Source organism: Hydra vulgaris, chromosome 11 (assembly GCF_038396675.1).
Source record: "Hydra vulgaris chromosome 11, alternate assembly HydraT2T_AEP".
Classification (NCBI taxonomy): domain Eukaryota; kingdom Metazoa; phylum Cnidaria; class Hydrozoa; order Anthoathecata; family Hydridae; genus Hydra; species Hydra vulgaris.
Window position 1 is genome coordinate 27,036,704 of NC_088930.1, and position 25,797 is coordinate 27,062,500.

The 25,797-nt window shown below is 27.4% G+C and overlaps 1 protein-coding gene and 1 pseudogene across 4 annotated transcripts; one reads left to right on the forward strand and one right to left on the reverse strand.

The window, feature by feature from the left end:
* Window positions 1–6,098: 6,098 nt before the first annotated feature.
* On the forward strand, window positions 6,099–9,900 carry LOC136087548 (uncharacterized). Of its 4 annotated transcripts, XM_065810627.1 has the most exons (5): window positions 6,102–6,228; window positions 6,493–6,585; window positions 7,015–9,109; window positions 9,225–9,463; window positions 9,589–9,900. In XM_065810627.1, the coding sequence occupies exons 4-5, from the start codon at window positions 9,275–9,277 to the stop codon at window positions 9,835–9,837; spliced, it is 438 nt and encodes a 145-aa protein (XP_065666699.1). In that variant the 5' UTR covers window positions 6,102–6,228; window positions 6,493–6,585; window positions 7,015–9,109; window positions 9,225–9,274; the 3' UTR covers window positions 9,838–9,900. The 4 variants fall into 4 exon arrangements, with proteins under 4 accessions (XP_065666698.1, XP_065666696.1, XP_065666699.1 ...); XM_065810626.1 differs by having other exon boundaries at window positions 6,099–6,585; XM_065810625.1 differs by having other exon boundaries at window positions 6,493–9,109.
* Window positions 9,850–15,808, reverse strand: LOC136086950 (NADH-ubiquinone oxidoreductase chain 5-like; annotated as a pseudogene).
* Window positions 15,809–25,797: the final 9,989 nt, after the last annotated feature.

Here is a 25,797-nt window from a genome sequence, read left to right on the forward strand (position 1 = left end):
TATAAATTGATATTTTTGTTGTACAACAACAACAACAAAAAGCAATATATTCACCAGAAATATAGATGTTTTACATAAGAATGTTATACGTTATAAAAAATATTTGTACAGTCTACATTCTGGATGGTTCACTCTCATATAGCATAGCTAAATCGAGGAGAGCGACCATGAACAAAACAAAACAAAAAAAAAAAAAAAAAATAAGCAATTAAAATAAATAATACACTAACAGAAGGCTGCAATTAGTCTATATTCATATTTGTATCTTATATATATTTTATGGTGATTTATCTATTATCACCAGTGATACTACTGTTGTTTCTACTATTGTTGTAGTTGAGTGATAGTTCGACTTGCAAAGAGGTACACAGCATTTTAAAGGCATTTTAATTATTAAAGTATCTTATCGTTAGTTTGACAATATTATTTGCAAACAATGTTAACGTCTCGAACCTTACAACGTAAACGTCTTGAAATTGCGCTATCTAATTTATAAACCAATCAAATTTAAAAGATTTATTAAAAAGCACGAACACAAACTTTCGTCTAAAGTTAAAAGATGAAAATGCAAACACAGTATTAGAAATCGGCCTTCAGTTTAACAACTTTGTTGCGCGATGTCAAGGCCTGTTATTATAGAAGGCCGTGCATAAAAACCAAGCATAAAAAATGTTCAAAAAAGTAATTAAGATAAGCTACTCCTGCATGCCAAACATTAAATCTATTATCAACTGACACAACAAAAATATTTTATATGGTGATGTAAAATTATCAGAAAAAGCCTGTAATTGCATTAAAAAATCTCTTTGTCCGCTGAACAACAATTGCTAGTCTAACAACATCGTTTACCAAGTCACCGCACAGTGAAGCGAAATGGTCAAAAAGCGGCCAAAACTCTAAATTTTGTAAAGTAATAAATGTTTTTATTAAACTATTGTTCCAATTCAAAATCAAACTTAAAAAGTGGGTAATTAAAAACTTTTCAAGTTATAGACCCCTCCCCTCACCCCCCTTTTCCCTGCCCCTCCTCCCTTGAATTTTCAATGCAATTTTTTTTAATTTTTAGATTCTAGAAATTATTCTAAAAATATTTTCTAAGTGAAAAAAATATTTACCTTATTTATTAAGCATTAATATGTAATCCCTAATTATATATACTGATAAGTGAATTTTTACATGAAAAAGTTTAAATTTGAAAAGATAACATTTATTAAGGAAAAAAATAACTATTCATTTCTTCTGAGGAGGTCCTGTGCGTCAGGATCAAGGTTAGGACCAGAAAATGTCTTGGGGTTCCTGAAAGCTATCGAAGAGATGACAGGGTCGCTTCTTATTAGTAAATAATGGAATTGGTTCTGCATCAAATTAATTCTAGATATTTTGCATGTGTGATTGAGTTTTGCATTTCGTATGGCCTTATTTGTGCTTCCTGAGCCTCCTCCGAATACGCTCCAATGGGAAAATCCCAATGCTCAGCAATTAAAAATCCATGTTCCAGAACCTTATGAAGTGTAGGTGGCATAATGTACCTAGGATAGGTTTCCACTATCAGCTCTGAAGTTTTATAACAGTATGCTTTAAAAGCATCCAAGTTCAGGTGGAATCCACTGCAAACAGCATTCAATATGTTTCTTAGTCTTAAAATGATGTCCAAACTAACTCCTGCTATTTCAGAGAAAGATTCTGCTGCTAGAAATGCCCACCTCGCAGTGTTTCCTGTATTAGTATTTCCAAATCCCTGGTTAGGAGTATCAACCACTAAGCTTAACACCTCTCTAAACTTTCTTTTGGTTTCTTTTTTTCAAGATTTTACAGATAATTTATCTTCTGGAGATTAGGACTGATATATTTTAATATCCATTTTATATCCCAAGTGTAGAATGAATTCAAAAGTTCGTATCCAACAGTGCAGTGTGGATAATTCTAAAGCTATAGCTTGCTTATTGCAAACTTTTTCTCTAATTATATCCAGCTTGTTCATTTCACTTTGCTTGGCAGAACAAACATTGCAAGATTGAGTTGAGTTTGTATCTGTTATAACATTCACTGCCTTGCCGTCCAACATGGTCATCTCAATTTCTATTTTTATTTTGCTTTCTGGTTAGAGAAGGGGATTTCAAGTTCAAAATCTTGAAGACTTTCTATTTGCTTCCTAACATCTAATTCTTCAGCTCTTGTTGACTCTTTTGTTTCTTTTTGGTATTGCAGATGAAGAGACCTGCAAAAGTGGGGGCTTGAAGGCATTGAATTTCACCATACAGTGATGGTCCTTATTTCCAGTTTCAACGGAACAATTGCAGTTTGGAACAAGGATTTTTTGTTTTCAACTCCTGTTGAATCAATCAATCAATATATTTCCACCTTAATAACTGTATATAAAAATACAAAAGTGAGGGACATTTACTTAACAGTTACAAACTGATGATGCGTAAAGACCTATGATGGCATAAAAAACAATTATTGTAAAAATTAAAAATAATAATATCAACTAAAAACAATAATAACAAAATAATAATAAATAATAATAATATTAAATAAAAACAATAATAACAAAATAATAATAATAATGAATAATAATAATAACAATAAACAATAATAATAATAGATTTAATGAGGCAAATCATAATAGTAGCAATAAATAAAATTAATTAGTAGTAGTTAAAGTAGTAATAGTGGTTAGTAGGAAATAATAATAAAATAAAATAATATCTAAGATATGGTAAGGCTGTCATATTGTATTATTAGTAAGAAGAAGTTTTTTTTTTTTATTAATTTTTTATATATTTTTAATTTATACATTAAATTTATATTTAATATATTATCACATTAAATATTACATTTTATAAAAATAAAATGTAATATTTAATGTGATAATATATTAAAGTGAAATTTATTATGATTAATATACTAAAGTGAAATTTTAATTTTTTATTTTTTAATTATATTATTTCAATATATTTTGATCATTTTTTGTTTGTTTGTTGTTGTTATATATAAATCCATAAACACATACCTACAAATACACCCATACACACAAACATAAATAACATACCTACAACTACACCCATAAACACTACCATACAAAATCACCCATAAACCCATACCTACAAATACATCCAAACACACAAACATAAATAACACCCATACACAAACATACATACAGTTATACATACATATACACACACATATACACACACTCATACAACACATATGTACCTACACACAGATACATATACACACATATACTCATACATACGTATGTATGCATATATATATACACACATAGTTAATGTAAACAATCACATATATCATACACACATATATTCTACACAGATATACCTATACATACACATATACTGATATACTTATTTTGTAGTTTCATTTGGTATTTGCCTGATAAAATCCTTTACTTGTTTAATAAACATTTTTTTATTTACTTGTTTGGTAGGTTTTTTAATTTCAATAGGTAGGGAGTTCCAGGAATGAATTGAATGATTTTTTATTGATGTGATACCATACTTAAATGTCTGCTTTGATGAGATTGCTAAGTTGTTGTAAGATACAGATTTAAGATTGTGGTTGTGGATATTAGCTGTAAACTTGAAATAATTGTTGAAGACCGATGGTATATTTTGGTGTATAACATCCCATGCAAAGGCAGTGTTCAACAAGTAGATCATTTGATCTAATTTCATTATTTTTGAAAGACTATATAGTACATCAGAGTCAAAATTATTTGGCTGAAAGTGAATTATTCTCAAAGACTTATTTTGTAGATTTATAAGGTTCTTTTTATTTAAAGTATAATTCTGTCCCCATATCTGGCACCCATAGTTAAGGTGTGACTCATAGATGGCATACCAGATATTTAATAAGGTTTCATAGTCTACAAAATGTCTTACTTTTGCTAGCATCCCAATTGCATGGCTCAGTTTAATAGAGATCGACTTTAATTGATGATTAAACAAAAGGTTTTCATGTAGTATTACACCAAGGTACTTGATTTTATCAATACTATATAGTTTTTGGCCACTTATTCTGAAATTTAATTTTTTTTCAATTTTTTTGCCTTTAGATTTAAAGAGGGTAGTTTCGGTCTTTTTTGTATTTAGTGAAACTTTGTTTGCACGTAACCACTGAACCAAACATGATAAGTCATAGTAGGTTGGTATCATCAGCAAAATGATAGGTTCTGGAATATTTGATACATGTGTTGAGATCATTTATATATACAAGAAAGAGAAGAGGACCAAGGATTGAGCCCTGAGGAACACCTGCTGATATTGGTTTAATAGTAGAAGATGTATTAGCAATATCCACGAATTGAACACGATTAAACAAGTACGATTTAAACCATTGGAGAGCAATTCCTCTGACACCATAATGACATAACTTTGATAGCAGGATTTCATGATCAACTGTGTCAAATGCCTTTTGTAGATCCACGAACACTCCTCCAGCAAACTGTTTTTAATCAAGAGCCTCTCTTATTGTTTCAGTAATATCAATTAGGGCATGGTTTGTACTATGATTTTTGCGAAATCCATATTGCAGCCTATATAAGATATTTGATTGATGTAGAAATTTGAATAACTAAATATACATGGATTTTCCGATTAGTTTGCTAATGTTTGATAGCATTGATATAGGTCTATAATTACAGTGATCTTGTTTGGAGCCATTTTTAAAGATTGGTATTACTTTAGCAAGTTTAAATGAGTCTGGGTAGATTCCAAATTTAAATGATTCATTTTTTCAATCAATACCTTTTTTTGGATTCATGATGGATATATAGTCTATAATTTCTTGAGAAGTAACTGGAGATATAAAAAATGAGGTAGGATTGCAGTTTTTAAGATAGTAGCTAAAGTCATTTCTTGGAGGTTTAATATTTGCTGCAAGTTTTTCTGCTATTGTAGAAAAGTACTCATTTAAAGTATTTGCGATTATTTTTTTGTCTGTGATATTTTTGTTATTTATTGTTAAATTATCTAAAACATCGTGATTCTTTGATTTTTAATTTATTATGCTCTTTATTCCTTTCCAGGTGTTTCTTAGGTTGTTTACATTTTCATTAAAATATTTTGAGTAGTATAATTTTTTAGAGTATCGAATTAAATTGTTTATTTGATTTCTATAAGATTTAAACCGCTGAAAGTATTCTAATTTTAATTTCTGATTTTTACATTTTATAAATTTTTTGTGTATTTTATTTTTTATTTTGATAGACTTAATGATCCCAGATGTAATCCATGGTTTAGATAAAGTTTTTTGTTTTTCTTTCGTAGTCAGTTTGAATGGAGCATGATAATCAAGAAGCTTGTTGATAATTTCCAAAAAATTTGTAGTTGAGTTATTGATATTTTTGAAAAAGATCTGTGTCATCAAACCTTTGATTGTATACACTTTGAGATGAAGCTCCATCCATTCCAGCTTTCATATAGAATTTTCCAGTTGTCTCCTATCCATCTACACACTCTGTATTAGATATGGTTATAATTCTTGATTAAGTGTGGTTCACCATTGACTGAACATAACATTTGGCAGATGTTTCTAAAATTTTCAAATTTTCTGGAAATATTTTCAATAAAGCAGTATAACCAAAATTTAGATATAAACTATGTATAAATTGAATATCTGCGCTAAAAAGGTATACATTTCATACGGCGTATAGTCTAGTCAAAATAAGTCTAAAAATGGGCTAACCTGGACAAAATTTGGATATAAATGAATTTGGTATCATTCGAAGCGTAATTTTATCTACTTTAATATATCCAAAATCCACCAAAATTCATTATGGGCAAAAAAAGTTTTAAACTTTATTGCTGACCTTACTTTGTAGATTTTTTAAAAAAAAATCAACTAAACCCGTACGACTTCCTGTCAATAAGTTGTGATAATTCAGCAAAAATGACGCAATTCATATAATATTTTGTAAAAATATAGTTTAAAGTTTACAAATTATAAAAATGTTAAAATTAATTTCATAAAATGCTGACATCAGCATTTTTTACTTTAATACCAGCATAGAATGCTCAAAATGCGCTAATTTTTTTTTTCAAATAATATATTTTGTGTACTTGGTAAACTGAAAAGCCGTATGTTGATGTTGTTAAATATCATTTTTAAATTTTATGTTTTAATTTTAGATAAACTATTAAATATATCTTAATTTAAAATAAGATATGGGTGATCTTGCTAATCAAACGATTAATGTTGGAAGGAAAGGTATTAATACCTTAATTCATTATTCACAAGTATTGCGTTTAGTAAGATATTTTCGTATTTACTCAAACTTGTGCTTGTGTGTTGTGATCAATACAATTAACTATATTTATATTTGTAAGAGTTACTTTGTTCAATTATGTTCTTTTAGCTGTTTTATATAAATTCATTGTACGGTCACTTAATAACGACATCCCACTTTCTTAAAAAAAGCAAAACACTAGCTTAACATTTTTTTTTTTGTAAACAAATTTCTTTATAACTTAGACCGACATATTCAACTGGAAGTAATGCTGCTTCATTTGTGGCAACCTAGCATTACCCGATTCTAAACATCGTGATTGCAAAGCCGTAATACAGGTGCGTACAATAAAATTCAAACAGTATGCTTAAGGTTTGTGAAGACAGAAAAGATATATGGGCAGTTGAAGTAAAATCTCGTTTGAATTGCTGTTTTGATCTGGTTGCAAGTGACGCGATATACCACTTTGAATGTTATAAGCTATTTTCAACCAACAGGGTTTCAACCAACAAGGTTGAAACCCTGTTGGTTGAAATTTTTAATTCCAATATATTTCAATTGATTTATCTTCTCATGTTATAGCAATATATCAAAAGTGTTGTTAAATGCAATTAACAAGTAAAAATTGCAAATGATAAAGTTATTTGTAGTTTTTCCATAATAAAGTAACATATTAACCGATTCTGACCGAGTTTTGAATTTTTATATTCGTTATGTGTATTTTTATATTTCATATGCTAATCTAGAAAGTCCAATTATATTTACAGGTCAAATTTGATTGAAACAGAAAAGCCTGGTCGCAAAGAGAATTCAATAATGGCGGAGCACTTTGAAAGGCTTTGTGGTTGGTTTAAGAGTCAAATGGCTCCTGTGACAACTACTGAATTGCTCATTAAAATGGAAGAGCTGGCAAATTCCAAAGATATTTATTTAATGAAGCACTTAAAGAGAAAATTAGAAGAAAAATACAAAGACGTTATAAGTATTAGCCAAACTGAAGGTAAATCTAATTTAGTATGCTTTAAAGATGCGGTTACATTTATTATTAAAAAAATGTAAGGCAGAGAACAAAGATGCAAACGAAGGTGAAGTTATCATTGGAACGGCGGTTAAGTTGATAAAGGCAGAAATTTTAAATCTAAAGTTCAACACAGAGAATTACCCATCTAAATACGATATTGAGCATCATGAAGAAAGTTTAAGCCCATCGCTTCGCCTCTTTATGAAACAAATTACATCTGACGAACTAAAACAATCTCCCATTGGTCAAACTATAACAAAAGCTATTCGTTCCTACCTTTGCTTTTTGGTTTATGAATAGAACTAGATCACAAGTTTGCTTCAAAGTGGTTGACAAATGAGCTATTTAAACTAGGCTTTTCTTAAGTCCATCATAAACAATACGCTTTAAACACTCTGTTATGGCTAACAACGATATCATTGTTGACGTAGTGCTAAATGGATTATTTACTCAGTGGGTTGCAGACAACGTGGATCATAATATCTGCACATTAGATGGTAAAGACACTTTTCCATCTAATGTGCAGATATTATGATCGTTGGAATTATCGCTGCTGGAATGATGAACTTTAAAGTTTTGGATAATCTTCATCGAATTAAAAGATAAGATATGGTTTGGATAAGGATAAGATAAGAATTTATTTATAAGATAAGATATGGTTTGGATAAGGATAAAATAAATTTATTTCTGCTGCCTTAAGATAAGGCAGCAGAAATAAATTCTAAAATTAATATTCCGATTTTGTGGTATGACGTTTCTGACACAGCAGCATTGACAAAGATATTGTTCAAGCTCATTGTTGAACTTCAGTCACCACAGACCTTTTCACTGTCCGTCGGTTATGATCTTTTCTGGCAAAGTTCTTTCACTTCAACGGCTGGTAAGAACCGGGCACAGTGGAGTGGATTTATGCAACTTCATCATAATGGTAAATGTCATCCCGGAAAAAGTGAGATATTCATGGTGCCTATCATTAACTTAAACCCATCTGATGAAAATTGCATTTATTCTACACCAGTTTTTATACAAAACCAATCAAAATTAATCAATTTACCTACTCCAAGTGTAACTTTTGATCAGCCTTTATGGTTAGAAGCTTACGAAATTGCAAAGTCTAAGCAATTGGATATAGTTATTCGATTGGGAGGATTACACATCTTAATGAGCTTCCTTGGAAGTATTGGTATGGTCATGGAGGGATCAGGACTGATTCACAAATCTTATTGAAAATTTAAAAATACAGCTTTCCCGTTCATCCAGAACAGCAAAACTATGGTTGCAATATCTTGAATATATAAGCATTATCAAAATGTTCATCAGAGCAGAGAGAACTGGGAACTGGCACGAATGTCTGGAAGCCATCAGGCTTATGCTTAATTTATTTGCCGCAACAGGACATAAAAACTATGCCAAAAGTGCTCGGTTATATCTACAATCCATGTACTCACTTGATTCATAAAATCCTTGGCTTTATGAGCAGTACTGTAAATCAGGTTACCATTGTATTAGACGCACAGATCGATACTGGGCTGGTCTTTGGATTGATTTAGTAATTGAAGAGTGCATGATGAGATCAATAAAAAGCAGTGGAGGTTTAACCAGAGGAAGGGATATGTCAGAGTCTACTAGGAATCTTTGGGTCAGTCCCTTACATGAATTACATTACATTGATATGTAATGTAATGTAATGGAATGGAATTATGGACATGTAATGTAATGTAATGGAATGGAATGACATGTAATGTAATGGAATTACATTACATTGACATGTAATGTAATTCATGTAAACCTTACATTGACAAAGCATCGTTTTGAGAGTAGTCAGCAACATTGTGAATCTGGTGAGTCTCAGCGAAATGATCATATTTTTTTAATTTATTTATAATATTATTTATTTTATAACTATACGTCCATTTTGTTTTGCAATGGTTTAATTTAGCACAACTATTACTATAGGTGAAAAAAATAAACAAGTCTCGCAAGCACAACTTAGGAAACAAAAATATATGAGAATGGTGGCAACTTCCAAAAAAGGAATTCAGCCAGAACGACTAACACCAACCGAAAACGCGAGCAAGTACCATTCGTTTCGAGTGTATTTACAAATTCAGCAATGGTTGGGAGTCAATATGGATGAAACAAAGTGGGTATGGAGAAGGGAAAATGACGTTTTGGTACCTATAAAGACATACAAGGTACGTATACTGGAGCGCAAAATAAACCACAAATACGATTTCACTTTCAAATGGATTTCTTGAAAATAATCATTTTTCAATAAACAGTTTAATTAACTTTTCAACTTAAGTATTTTTTTATTCAGGATCCTGCACCGATTCACATTCCTAATATCATAAGATGTAACTGCGGCACTAATACTAAAACACCATGTGGAAAACAATGCCAATGTCGACGTCATGGAATAAATTGCATGACAGCCTGCGGACAGTGCCAAGGTTTGGAATGCACAAATTCACCAAAAAATAACGTCAATATAGATGACTGTGAAAATGAATACGAAAGTAGTGAAGATGGAGATGAAAACAATTTTAAAAAAATGTTTGACTTTTGATTTTATATCTAATTATATTAGTCGAGTGTGAAAAACACTAATATTTAAACCTGAAAAATTATTCAAAAGTAGTTAAAATTATATTTATTATGAAAGAAAATATTTCAAAAATGCTTGTTTTTTAAATTAGTTATACTAATAAATAAGTTTTTTTATTACGGTTTCAGTTTCAACTATTTATTTAGTAAATTTTTAAGTAAAGGTGTTTTAATATACTATAAGTATTAGCCTAAATAAAAAATATTGTAAAAAACTCCTGACATCAGCATTTAAGAACATGATTTCAGAAGCACATTTCATTTTATTAAATTTTTACACATTAGGCTATATCTGCGCAAAACTTCATAAAGACTAAGCTACTTTATAATAAGTTATTACAATTTATTGACAGTAGACACAACGTTTTTTTTGTATTTTTAATAAATTTGAAAAAAAGTGAGGTGAGCTAAAATAATCATAACTTTTTTTGCCCAAAATGGATTTTGGTGGATTTTGGATATGTTAAAGTAGATAAAATTACGCTTCGAATGATACCAAATTCATTTTTATCCAAATTTTGTCAAGTTCGGACCCTAATTTGACTAGACTAATACGAGATATAAATGATCAGTAACTAGAATTTCTCCTCTTCACTCAATGCTTCTATACTGGGCACCTGTCCAACTTTTTTGATCATTGTTGAACTAGCACTAACTCCAATAAAATTATAACTTCTTTTTCACTCACGCTTTTACGGCTGTATGTGTTCCAAAAAGTAACTGGGTTCTTTTGGGTTTAGATGCGAAGTTATACAAGAAAAACCCTAGTTGCTAAAAACATACGGAAATCAGTCCTGCCCATTCTTACAACTAAATCATAAGCTTTCTAACTGAACTTTTGTCCTTTTTGATAATTACTTGCTTAATACTTACTCTAAAATAATCTTTTTTGCATTTTCACTTAGGGTTTGAAAGCCTGATGTGTTCTAAATAGTGACTAGACTTTTGCTCTAGTTGCGAACATTAATAAACACATAATACTATTGTCAAATGAGGATGTGTTACAAAATATTACGGTTATTAGAGCTTGGAAAGATGAAGAACCCAAATAACGGCCCCCTCCAATCATTTGTCAGGCGAGACAGTATCTTAAACTTAATTGTTTTCAAAACTTAAAATAAAATTTAATTTTATCAATAGAATTCAATTTTCATAAAAAAATCTTTTGGCGTTCAGAAGTAATGACCACGTACAGTTTACAACCCCCTCATTGTGGGAGGAAAAATATTTCACACAGATTTTTATTTTTTATACTTATGCCCATAAATCCATTTCGTGCAATTTGGGGCAGCTAATTTTTTTTTTTTAGTTATCCATGATAACATTCCCTAGGATAAAAAAGTCATTTCAGGGTGGAACTCTGCGTAACTTTTGAGATATATTATTTTCAAAAACAATATTTATCGAAAAAATTTATATTTTCACCTAATATTTTAATCACTCATTTGACAAAAGCTATATTCAATATTTTAAGCTTTTTACTTTTGAAAAAGATAAAAGAATGCCTAAATAAAGCTTTATGATAAAAAAAATAAAAAAATCATCTAAACGAGTAAAAAAAATTAAAATTTTGAAAAGTATAAAAAGTTTGCGAATTTTAGCGAACTTTTTTTACCTTCGACTAGGTAGGAAAAAATGCTTCTCTTACTAGGATAGTAGACATAAGAGAACCAAAATATATATTTTTCTTATCATTTGATATTTTTTCTAATAAGTTGTAAAAAAAAATTAATGATAATGGTCTATTAAAAAAATTCCACTTATGGCCACTTTTTGAGCTTTTCGCTTCATAGTGCACCGGAAGCTCAAATAAATCTCAGTAAAAAGGTAAAGTATATATTGGAATAAGCGAAACCTCTTTTAAGCTACGTTATGTAAACCATCTAAAATGACGGTTTCCTTAACTATCAATATTATTACTTGTAAAGATAAATTTCATTTAGATCTCAAATTCCAGTTTACAACTATATGTCTAGTTAAATAGTAGTTTTAAGAAAAATAGACATAAAAGTTACTGTTTTTTAATGAAATACATATATATTTACGACATTAGTCATCAGAAGGTATATGTTGTAAACTGGAATTTTAGATATACACATTATAAACCCATGTGTGAATTTTTAGATCATAAGATGCATCACGGATCGAGCCTATCCACGAGTTTGAAAGTAGGTTACGTTATCGGTAAAAAGATGGTTTATAAACCATTTTGAATTTTTATTTAGAGAAAATTTATTTATGTGGCGCGTAAAAATAAAATAAACTGTTTTCGTTACATCCGTATCCGAAAATCTCGTAAATCATAGCAAGTGGTAGACGATGTTTCGTATGACTTTTTTTTTCCCGTGAACTTTGGGAAGTTTGACTTCCCAAAAAGTCAGACGAATTATCGTCTAAGCAACTGGGAGAAAATCAATAAAAAAAAAATTGCCGCGAACTGACCAAAACCCATATTAATGATTAAGATCGAAAATGTGATTTTCAGATTAATATCGTAAAGTTTTTATATCGAAATTCACAAATACGGAACAATATCGAAATCAATAAAAACGGAATAAGATCGAAAACTCATTTTATTGATTAACATCAAAAATGCGATTTTCAGATTAATATCGAAAAGTTTTTATAACGAAATTCACAAATGTAGAACAATATCGAAAATAATAAAAACGGAATAAGATCGAAAACTCGTTTTAATGATTAACATCGAAAATGTGATTTTCTGAATTTTATTTACAATGTTAAACATTCTGGAACAGAATTTTTAACATTGTAAATATTAAAAAAATATTGTAAAGTATTTTGTTCTTGAAATTTTTTTGCGCATATCACAGATGACTTAGTTGGCATATAGTTTTGCATATTTACAAATAACTTTATCCTTTAAACTTTTTATGGTTTGTAAGTCTTTATTAATTTTGACTAAAAAATTTTGTAACTTTTTAAATGTTTTATAAATAGCCAACAACACAACATTCAATATTTTTTGTTCTACTAATAGAACTTTTAGTTTATATTGTATAAATTATACAATTATAAAGTATAATTACTGCTGTATAATTGTATGATTTTAATTCCAAACTCAAAATACTGACCTATTTATTCTGCTTTTGAAATTTTCGAACCTATTCCTTGTTTCACATTTTCGATATTATTTCGGAAAGTCCCTTAATGATTTCATTCCTTTTTTCACAAATTCGATATTATTCCGGAAAGCCCCTTTTCGATATTATTCTCTTATGAGCTATTACGAGATTATTCTGCTTTTCGGATTTTCGATACTATTTCTTTCTTAACAATTTCGATGTATTCTCTTTTTCGATATTATTCCGCAAAGTCCCTTTTCGATATTACAGTAGAATCTCTCTAATTCGAATTTTATGGGAAAAAATAAAAGTTTGAATTAGAGAGATTTTCGAATTATAGAAAGTTGATTTTTCTTAAACGCATTTCACGGTGACTTTGCATTTAATCGAACTATGGAGGTTTTCGAAGATTCGAATTAAAGAGTACTGTATTCCTTTTTTCACAATTTCGAGATTATTCTGTTTTTCGGATTTTCGATACTTTTTTACAATTTTTTAACAATTTCAATGTTATTCCAGTTTGGCTGTTTTCAATACTGTTACTACAACCCGTATTTTATAATTTTTAAAATTTTTTTTTGAATTATCTTTAATTTAATGGGAACTTTGGTCTTGCATTTTTAACTTTTATTCCACACATCTGCTTCATGCGTATTTACAAAACTTTCCTAAGTCAAAAATTTGCGTAAGTTTGGCATAAGTTCTAACATAGTCTATAGAAATATACCCTGGTCTGGAAGCTATAGTTTTATTTTTTTTCGGTCACGTGATCAATGTAGTTGCAAAACAAATCAGCCGTCGAAGTGAATTTTATATCAAAATATATCAAAGAATTTTCAATTATAATTTATTTAAACAGTCCTTTTTAGAACTATATATAACTAATATATTTTAAGCAATTCCTGTTAGTGAATGTTAAAAGACATATCAAGGAATTTTGACTTAAAGTTTAGTTAAACAGTCCTTTTTAGAACTACATTTGAACTAAAGTAATCGTACTTGTAGAAAAATAAAAGCAATGCCAGGTAGAAATTGCTGTTTTCCACACTGCATAGTCTCAGATACAAATAAACACAAGAATATTGGACTATTTTATATTATTATGTATGAGTAATATATAATGGTGTGGCATTGTAATTATAATGATCATTATCGTTAAAATGTATATCATTTTAGAAATGAAGTGCAAAGTCCTATGGCTTACCTTCTCGTTGGTGCACTTTGTTATATAATTTAGACAAGTCTTATGTCTAATTTATAAACCAAATAACCAAGGCAACTTTTGTATTCATTTTGGTATTAAATGGATCCATGAAACAACATGCAACTAGTTAGTGCGACTACATATATATACATATATATATATATATATATATATATATATATATATATATATATATATATATATATATATATATATACATATATACATATATATATATATATATATATATATATATATATATATATATATACCTATATATATATATATATATATATATATATATATATATATATATATATCTATATATCTATATATCTATATATATATCTATATATATATATATATATATATATATATAGATATATATATATATATATATATATATATATATATATATATATATATATATAGATATATATATAGATATATAGATATATATATATATGTATATATATGTAGTCGCACTAACTAGTTGCATGTTGTTTCATGCAACTAGTTCATATATATATATATATATATATATATATATATATATATATATATATATATATATATATATATATATATATATATATATATACATATATATATATATATATATATATATATATATGTATATATAAATATATATATATATATATATATATATATATATATATATATATATATATATATATATATATATATATATATATATATGTATATTTATCTATATATATATATATGCAGGAGGCGCGGGGCTTCCTGCGTTAGCCACAGCAGGGGGTGCGCCAGTGTCGCGCCTGGACTGAGGGGATTAGTAAATATTAGTGTAGCTATAACAATGCCTAATATACTAAGAAAAAAAGGTAATAATTTACTAATATTGTAAACCATATTAGGAAAATTATCTTTTATAATTATGAATTGAAACATGTATTCAGAAAAAATAGAAAACAATGTTAATAAAGTTAATGAAATAATAGTTTTATAATCGCTTTCATGAATATTAGAAAAAAAATTTTCATTTTGTTGTGGATTGTTAATAAACGTATAATAAATTAGTCTTAAAGAATAAAAAGCCGTGATAAATACAGCACTAATACTAATTCAAACAGAAAAAGATAAAAAATTTGAAAACAATGCTACTTCAACAATTAAATCTTTAGAATAAAATCCTGATAAAAAAGGTAACCCCAATAGTGCTACGGATCCTATAATTATAAAAACAAATACTAAAGGTAGAAAATTTTTTAAAGCACCTTATTTTCTCATGTCTTGTTCGTCACTTATAGCATGAATAATAGAACCTGCACTAAGAAATAACAATGCTTTAAAAATCCATGATTTATTTAGTGAAATAAACTTAGGTCATAAAAAGAAAAACCACAAATCATTATCATATAACCTAATTGACTACAAGTAGAATATGCTATTACTTTTTTAAAATCATTTTGAACCATTCCTATAGTTGCTGAAAAGAAAGAAGTTAAACTCCCTATAATAATGATCAAGATTAATACAGTAGATGAGAGTTCAAATATAGGTGACATTCTAATAATTAAAAATACTCCAGCTGTAACCATTGTAGCTGCATGAATTAAAACCGAAACTGGAGTAAGCCCTTCCCTTGCATCAGGTAATCACATATGAAAGCCTAATTGAGCAGATTTTCCTATTACGCCTAATAGAATGAAGAATAATGGAATATAAAGAATAGAAATATCATTAGTAATGGAAATTATGAATATGTCATTAAATTCGAATGATCCAGTAAAAATTCATAAATATATTATTCCAATTAGTAATCCAATATCTCCTAATTTATTTATAATCATTGCTTTAATTACTGATTTATTAGCTTGTATTCTCGTATATCAAAAATTAATTAATAAATATGAGCATAATCCAACCCCTTCTCATCCTATAAAAAGTTTAATTAAATTTGAACTCGATATTAGTACGATCATAAAAAAAGTAAATAATGATAAGTAAGATATAAATCTTGATAAATGAGGGTCATCCTCCATATAGAATAAGAGAATAAGTGAACAAAAAATGAAACAGTAATAACTAAGACTAGCATATTAATGGTTATTAAATCAAATTTTCGATTAAATGAATTGCTTAATAGCCCAAAATTAAATCAATTTAATAAATTGTAATATAAAAAGTTATTATTAAAATTAATTTCATAAAAGACAATTCAAGAGTCTATAAGTGTTATAATAATAATAATAATAAAAGAAATTAATTTAGCGCCTTTATTACCAAAAAATCTACTAAATAATCCACATAATATGCTATTAAATAAAGGTAAAAGAATTATTATTAAAATCATGTTATAAATTTAATATATAAGTTAAAAAAGAGATAAAAAAATTTAGGATTCAATAAATAAAACAATGTATAATATAAAATAAAACCTAAATAAATAGAATTCAAATACAAACTATTTTTATTCAAAGCAATAATATTATTTCAAGGAATATAAAAATTATTATTTTGAAATAAAAGTATTTTTATTATTCTTAGATAAAAACCTATTCCAATACAGGTGATTAATAAACATAAGCATCCTGCTATAATATAGTTATAATTTATCAACGTAAAAATAAGAATAAATTTATTTAAGAATCCTAAAAAAGTTCTATAATTAGTTCTATAATAAATTCTATGTTGTTTCTATATAACACCAACATGATAATTATAAATAAGTTTGTAATTAATGAAATAAAAAGGTATAGTAAACAAATTTCAATACCTATTGTATTATTCAAGCTTAAAGATATAATAATAAATCCAAAATTAGAAATACCACTATAAGCTATTAATCTCTTTATTTTAGTTTGATTAAATCCAGCAATAGTTCCTATAATTATTGATAGTGCTCCTAAAAGCATAAGCATTTCAAAATTATTATTGAATTTTAGTAAAATAATGAATATAGATAATTTACATAAAGAAGATAATAATATTAATACAAGATCTGATCCTTCATAAATATCAGCAATTCAGTAATGAAAAGGGGCTAAACCTAGTTTAAATAAAAGAGAAAAAATTAATATAGAGTTACTAAAAGAATGAAAAGAATATTAAATATAAAATTAAATAAATTTAAATCCAATAAAATTTAAATAAATAAGCAACACCCAAGAGAAAAAATCCAGATGAAATACTGCTTAAAATAAAGAATTTTAAACTTGCTTCTAGACTTTTTATATTATTCCTATTAGAACCGATAAGAATTAATAAGGAAAAAGTTTGAATCTCTACAGATAAATATAGTATTATTAAATTATTAGACAATATCATTATTATTACTGATAACAAGATAAAACCATATAAGATTAAACTTTTAATTTTAAATGTAAATTATTTAAAATAATGATAAATATTATTACACTAATTCACAAAAAAAAATTTGTTTTAACAAATTGTGTAATCATAATAAGTGAAATTGTTAATGGTATTAAATAAAAAAAGCTATATTTATTTAAATATAAATTTAATATAACAAAAACTACAAATGAAAATATGAATAAATTATTATAATCAAAGATCATGAAAATTATTACAGTTAAAGAATCGAACTTTAATTATACCAATCTGAAAGAGTTAAGAGCCTCATCAATATATACATATGTATAAAAACAATCATACAATATCAACAAAATGTCAATATCATGATACAACGCAGCTTCAAAAGTAAAATGACGAGAATTAGTAAAATGAGAATAATAAATTTTAAGTAAACAGACTGATAAAAATATTGTACCAATAATAACATGAATTCTGTGAAATCCTGTAGCTACAAAAAAAATGGAACCATAAACTGAATCAGATATACAAAAATTAGATTCTAGATATTCTAAAGCTTGTAAAAACGTAAATAATAAACCTAAAGTAATCGTAATGATTAAACTAATTAAAGTTTGATTTCTGTTTTTTTGAATTAGACTATGATGACATCAAGTAACATTTATTCCTGATGATAAAAGAATAACAGTATTTAATAATGGAATGGAAAAAGGATTTAAGGTTATTATTCCTAAAGGGGGTCAATTTATTCCTATTTCTATAGAAGGAGAAAGGCTAGAATGAAAAAATGCTCAAAAAAAAGAAAAGAAAAATAATATTTCTGAAACTATAAATAATATAAAACCAAGTTTTAAATCTGTTAGAACTAATTTAGTATGAGCCCCTTCTAAACTGGATTATATAAATATATCTGTAAATCATAGAACCATGAAAAAAATTATCAAAATAAAACTTAATAATAGAGGATAATAAAATCCTTTATGAAAATAAGCAACAGTATTTAAAGTTAGATATAACACACCCATCGATATACAAAATGGTCAAGGATTAGGATTTACTAAGTGAAAAGGATGATAATGTTTTTCCATTAATGTAAGATTAAACTATCTTTTAAATAAATTAAACATAAAAGAGTGAAAACATAAACTTAAATAATTAAAACACCTATTTCTAATATAATCATAAATATTATAATCATTAATGGAAATAGATTAAAAAAAGAAGAAGAAAAACATATCATTTTAAATATAAAATCAGAAAGAATAGCTAATAAAATATGACCAGCTGTTAAATTAGCTGCTAAACCCATTCCTAAAGCTATAGGTCTGGAAATATGACTAGCTTTTTCTATGAATACTAATAAAGGAGAAAGACCTAAAGGAGCTACTGTTGGCATGAACATACTTAAATAAGAACCCTTAAAATTAAAAAAATCCAAATATTATTATTGATAGTCATATAAAGAATGATAATCCAAAAGTCAATGAAATATGAGTAGTAGGGGTAAAGTAAAAATAAAAAATCCAAGTAAATTAATTGATAAAAGATAAAAAAAAAAGCTGATAAAAACAATACAAATATTTGAGAATTATTTCCTAAATTTTCTTTCACAATTTGGAAAAAATGATTAATAATCATTTCTAAAAATAATTGAATTCTCGAAGGAAATATAAAACTAAAATTTAAAGCTATGAAAATTATAAATACAGATAATACTAATATTAAATGAGAATCAAATAAAAATCCAAAAATTTTAATAGTTAGAAAATGATCAAAGTAAGAAGACATTATAGTTTTAAGATATTACATAATATAGAAAATTGTTTAAAATTATTTTTATTTGATTCGAAGTTATTTGAAATAAAATTATTTCTTATATTAAGAATTAAAAAGAAATTATAAAATCTTAAACTTAATAAAATTATTAATAAAAATAATAATAATAATAAAACAAGATAGTGATTAAAATATAAGGATAAATCCAATTGAGACATTTTAAGTTTTGTTAATAGATCAATTTATAAATTTTTCTTGAGAAACAGAATAAATAGAAATAGGCATAAAAGAATGATTAAGACCACATAATTCTGAACATTGACCAAAAAATTTACCAGGTCTATTAATAATAAAATTTAATTGATTCAAACGACCTGGAATAGCATCTATTTTTACACCTAAAGAAGGAACAGTTCAACAATGAATAACATCAGCACTTGAAACAATTAATTTAATTTTTGTATTAACTGGTAAAACAAGATCACTATCAGTTTCAAGCAATCTAAAATCACCTTGATTTAAATCTGCGGTAGGAATCATATAAGAATCAAATTCTATGTTTGGTGAAAAATTAGAATATTCATATGATCAATATCATTGATGGCCAACTATTTTAACAGTTAAAGAAGGTTCAACATTTTCATCAATAGAATATAATAAAAATAAAGAAGGTATAGCTATAATAATTAATATAATAGCAGGTATTAATGTTCACACAATTGTGTGAACATTAATACCTGCTATTATATTATAATTTTTGTTAACAATTACAGAAAATAATAATCACTCTACTAATACAAGAATAATTACCATATAAAACATAGTATCATCATGAAAAAATATTAAGTTATTACAACAAGATGAGGCACTTTCCTGAAAAGAAAGTTGATTTGCTTCAGGAATGTCTTTATAAATAAAATTATTAAATAATAAACAAGTAAAAAAACTTATTAAAAATATTAAATTTTTCATAAACAGAGGGTATTGGATTTGAACCAATACTAATAATTTTGAAGACTATTTAATCTACTTAATCGACCCTCTTTATTAAATAATTACTTTAAATTTTTAGATTCTTTCAAAAAAATTTTATTAGTTTTTTTAATTAACTAGATGAAACTTTATTCCTTTCGTATTAAAAGTCTAAAGTAATTTTATAATAGTAGATAGAAACTTTCCTGTCTTGCGACGGAATGAACTCAAATCATGTAAGATTTTAAAGGTCGAACAGACCTACCCTCAATAACTACTGCATTATTAGGATATCTTAATTCAACATAGAGGTGACAAACTTTGTTTTTGATAAGGACTCTAAAACAAAATTATCCTGTTATCCCTAAGGTAGCTTTTATTAATTAATCGTTATTTATTGTTTGTTATAATAACGGGTCATTATAGACTACTATAGTAATTGTTAAATTGTTTAATTATACAATAAATAAATTTATTATATTGCTTATTTTTGTTATTTTTAAAAAACAGTCGCCCCAACTAAACTACCAAACTTTCTAATTTTAATAATTTCTTATTATTATTTAAAAAAAAAGTTTATAGTAAAGCTCTATAGGGTCTCTTCGTCTTACAATTTTAAATAGCATCTTAACTATTATTTCAATTTTAAAATTTTTTTCTTAAGACAGTGAAAAATTCGTGTAACCATTTATTCTCTCCATCAATTAAATGACAACTAATTATGCTACTTTATTACAGTCAGAGTTACTGCATCCATTTAATATTATTTAAATTAGATTATAATTATTTTTATATCATTGGGAAGGTTTCACCTTCAATATTTTAGAGGGCTATGTTTTTGGTAAACAGTCGATATTTTATTTTGCCGAGTTCCTTAAGAAAAAATTAATTTATTATTTATCCCAACTTAATTTAGATTTTTACAAAATGTGAATTAAAATTTTCTTGAAAAATATATTAACATATTCCTTATAAATTGAGAAGTTGTATTACCTTAATCAATTTATTAAATTAAGAAAAAAATAGGATAAATTTAATTTTACTAATGCTTATATTTTTGCTCTTTTAAAATTTTCATAAAGTATTAAAAAAAATTTCATTACTATTTTCCACAAAAATGATAATAATTGACTATATTATAAAATTATACTTTTTCTAAAGTAAAGTTTTACGTAATTTTTAAAATATAGCTGATTCTAAGCTTATTTACTTTTTGTCTAAATCATAAATTTATTTCTAAATGTTTATAAGGTTCATTGATGTTGGATATAAATTGTTTTTTACTCGTTAAATAATCTTTGCATTAAATAACTGCTTTTTTTTAAAAAAATTACTTATATAAAGTTTATGAAAAACCAGCTTAAAATTACTTATATAAAGTTTATAAAAAACCAGCTTAAAAATCTCTTAACTCGATTAGTTTTTCACTGCCAATTGCAAATTATCCAAAATTTTTTATTATTTATTGGTTCATTCTATAAATTATTCACAATTAGATCGTTAAGTTTCGGGAATAATTAACTTAATTATATATTAATTATATATATAAATTATTTAGCCTTGTAGCTAAATATTGCCTTGTTACTAATTATTATTTTATAAGCCCATTATACAAAAGATAAATGATTTTCATTTTTTAATATAAATTATTTATTAATTTCCTTCACAGTACTAAATCTATAGATATAACCAATTGTTTTATTTTGTAAACTCAAAGAAAAAATTATGATTTCAATCGCCTTTACTTTCATACTGTTATTTTATAATTACTAAGATGTTTCAGTTTATTTTAAGTTTAATCATTTATGAAAAGATTATAACAATATTATTAATTTTATTCTTATTGATTATTCTATTTTTATAATTTAAATATTTAATTTAAAAATAAAGAAAAAGGAATCGAACCCTTATATTCTGGTCATGAGCCAAATAACTTTCCATTAGTTTACTCTTCCTCTTTTAGATGATCAAATAATTCAGATTCTTAAAAATTTTCCTATATAAACACTTTTAACGAACTACCCTTTATAAACCACTCAACCCATTAAAAACAGGGAATAAAAAAAACTCTTCGGTTTTCTTCTCCTCTAAAAGAGGATCACCCGACCCTCCCCCCCCCCTCCAGTCCAGGCGCGACACTGGCGCACCCCCTGCTGTGGCTAACGCAGGGGGCCCCGCGCCGCACCAACCCCCCCCCCCCCATATATATATATATATATATATATATATATATATATATATATATATTATATATATATATATATATATATATATATATATATATATACATATATATATATATATATATATATATATATATATATATATATATATATATATATATATATATATATATATATATATATGTATATATATATATATATATATATGTATATATAATTATTTTTAACTCAATGGTGTAAATGACAAATAGTCATTTACACTATTGACTCAAAATTATTTGTGTAAAAAAACTTACCTGTACTGTTGTCTCTTTTTAGAGGCTGGAAGAAAAACATTAAGACTTGGTGTTGTTCCTACCTTAAATTTACTTGTTAAATCACATCCAACTACTAAACCAACTGAAAGAAGGCACTTAAATATAGTTAAAGACATAACAACAATAAGTAAAAATGCCAACAAGCCTCTATACAATACTTTTGAAGAATTTAAAATGCGTATTCGAAAGTTAAAGATGAATGAATGGGAAATTAGTATTTTTGATGAAACAGTTCTGTTTAAGGATAAGGAAAATCAGTTTTTATTATCAAAGTTTGAAGTGTTTGCTGACACAAGTTTAGATTATTCATGCATTGTTTTTGATTGGTCTTTCGTAAAAAATTATTAAAAATTTAGGGTCCCATCTGCTCGAAAAAATAAAAATAAATAGAAAGGACTGTTTTTGAAACAAACAAAATCTAGAAAGGACTGTTTTTGAAAAACATGCTAAAGAAATTAGAAAATGTACTTTAATACATTTATGATTCAATGTGCAAAATAGACTTTCCAGTTTTTACATCATGTTTTTCAAACGTAGCCCTATACATTTTTTCCAGTTTTTCCAGCAGAGTGGACACCCTAAAATTACAAAAGTTATAACCATGCAAAGTTTACACCCCCCTCGTTTTAGGGGAGTCAGAAAATACGGATGGTCATAACTTTTGTAATTTTCAATTTTTAGAAATTTAAAATCTATCAATAAATTTAAATTTAGTTTAAGATAAATAATTAAAAATTATAAAAGTGCCTTCATGTTTGGGCGTTTTATATATATTAGGGGTGTTCACTATGCAAAAAATTTTCAAAACCACCCAAATTGAATTTTTTCCCATTCTAGTGTTTGTGTATAATGTAAAAAAATTTTTTATCAAATTTTAATAACTATTCTAGAGCCCCCTCAGTGCCCCTAAAAACATGCCCCAATTTCTTGTTTAAAACACTATCTTTTTTAGTTAAAACACAGAGAAATAATTATGGTAAATCTCATTTTTCAAGTATTTAGAAATTAAACCACAGAAATCAAGCCAAACAAGAGCAGCTTGCATAATATATGTTAAATTATCCAGTTTAACCAAGCTAGTTCTGCATTTTTGGTTAACAGTTATTAGTCAAAGTATCAGACGGGAACCCCAAAACTAAAATTAACACTGTCTTTCTGAATGTTATTAATGTTGTTTCATTGTCCAAGAGTTTTTTTGCCAAAATCAGGATATTGCTGCCTGTGATTTTCAACAGCCTGCAGCAACCATTCTCTTTGTTCTGGATCACTGGTTGTGATGGTGGCACATTCTGAAATCAGTTTAACTCTTCTTTCTGCGTTATCATTTACAACTTTTACCGTACGAACAAATTTTTCAGCTTCTTTGTATCCTGGTTGCTCTGTCCACTGTTCAATTGGTTTAGCAAGCCAATCTGTATTGATGCCAAGAATGCTGAACAATGAGAGAGATTCAGGTCCCAGAAGATTTGACAAACCTGTTTGACGAGTGATTTGACGAAAAACTGGCTTACCAAGACAAAAATTTTCGGGTACTGGAATTTCCAATAGTTTGGCTGCCATTTTTTTTTCACAGTGGAACTAACATGTTGGCTGAAGAAAGCAAATGGAACTACCTCTTCTGTCAAATACCATCGGTGATTGGTTATTTTAGAAAGAATGACATCAGCAACTTCCTTGTCTATTTCTTTGTAGTCCATCATGTCGTGGATGAATTGCAGGTCATTCATAGGTGCATCAGCACCAATGCTAGCTTTTGTCCAAGCTGGTGTGTGGAAAAGAGAAAGATAACTGTTCATTCTAAAAAGTTTGGTCGTCATCCTCTGATCATAAGGCAATTGTTTAGAAAACATGAACATTTTGTTCGCATAAATGTTACATGCCATCCACCGAGCTTGGTGGATAGCTCCTGGTTTAAGAAAGTGTACACCCCGCGGTGGAGTTTGCCAAAAGATGATCAGTGTGTTCTCAGCACATTCACGATAGTCATCTCTTGGAAATGTTGTAGCATCCTCCTTAGCAAGTAGATGTGTCAAATGCTGTATGGTCTGTTCTTTGAGGTTTTGCAACCAGGTGCCTTCAACAGCTAAAGTTTCGATTGGCAACTGTTTACCCAATGCTGGCCAAGCAGTTTTAAATTCACCAAAGAATTTATTCTCTGGATCAAAAATGTTTCCAAATAATTTCTTCCAAACTGCTCCGACAAAGATTTCAAAAATGTGATGTCGACAGGCAAGATAGAGAAGTTTTCGACCTAAGTTTTCTTCAATCAATTTAGCAGCACCATTGTGGATGCCACTATTACTGGCAGTGGTATCAAATACCAATGCCACAACATTGTCGCTTAGATCCCAAGCTTCTAGGAGATCCAATGTTGCAGTTGCTTGAGTCTCTCCTTTCGAATCAACGAGAACGGGAACACCAAGCAATTTTCCCTCAATGTATTCTGAAGCACCCGACACAAGCACAGCTAACTGTTCATGTTGCACAACTAGTATGTCTTTTAGCAATTTTTCGTCCCATGTGAAGGGCACCAAACTGGGGTGGGTTGAGCCTCACATTATCTATAACACTCTCAGCAATCCTCTGTTGATTTAACATTCTACTTCGACGAGATGTCGATCTGGAGATATCAAAATCGTCCAAGTTTCCACCAGCAGCTTTAATTACAGCAGACACAATCATAGTTGTTTTATTATCAGACAATTTCAGCCTGTCTGCTGCAGAAGTGATTTCCTCGCATTGCATAATTCTTTTGGGGAGGTGAAAAGTAACAAATTCTGATCGCCTATACATTGGAGGTTCATAATTCAAGTCCCACCCTAAACCGATATCTACTTGAACAACAGCAATATTTTCATTAATATTCTGTTCTTCGTCATTAACTTTCATGTCCTCATCATCCTGATCATCCTGTCTACCTTCTTTTTCTACTCTTTCTTTTTCTTCATCTCTAAGTATGATTTTCCGATTATATCTGACTTCTTTCATTTTTGCTTTAATCTCAAAGATTTTGTCATGCCCGTCCATGGTCGCCTTTCTGTCTTTTTTTTGATCTAAATAGAA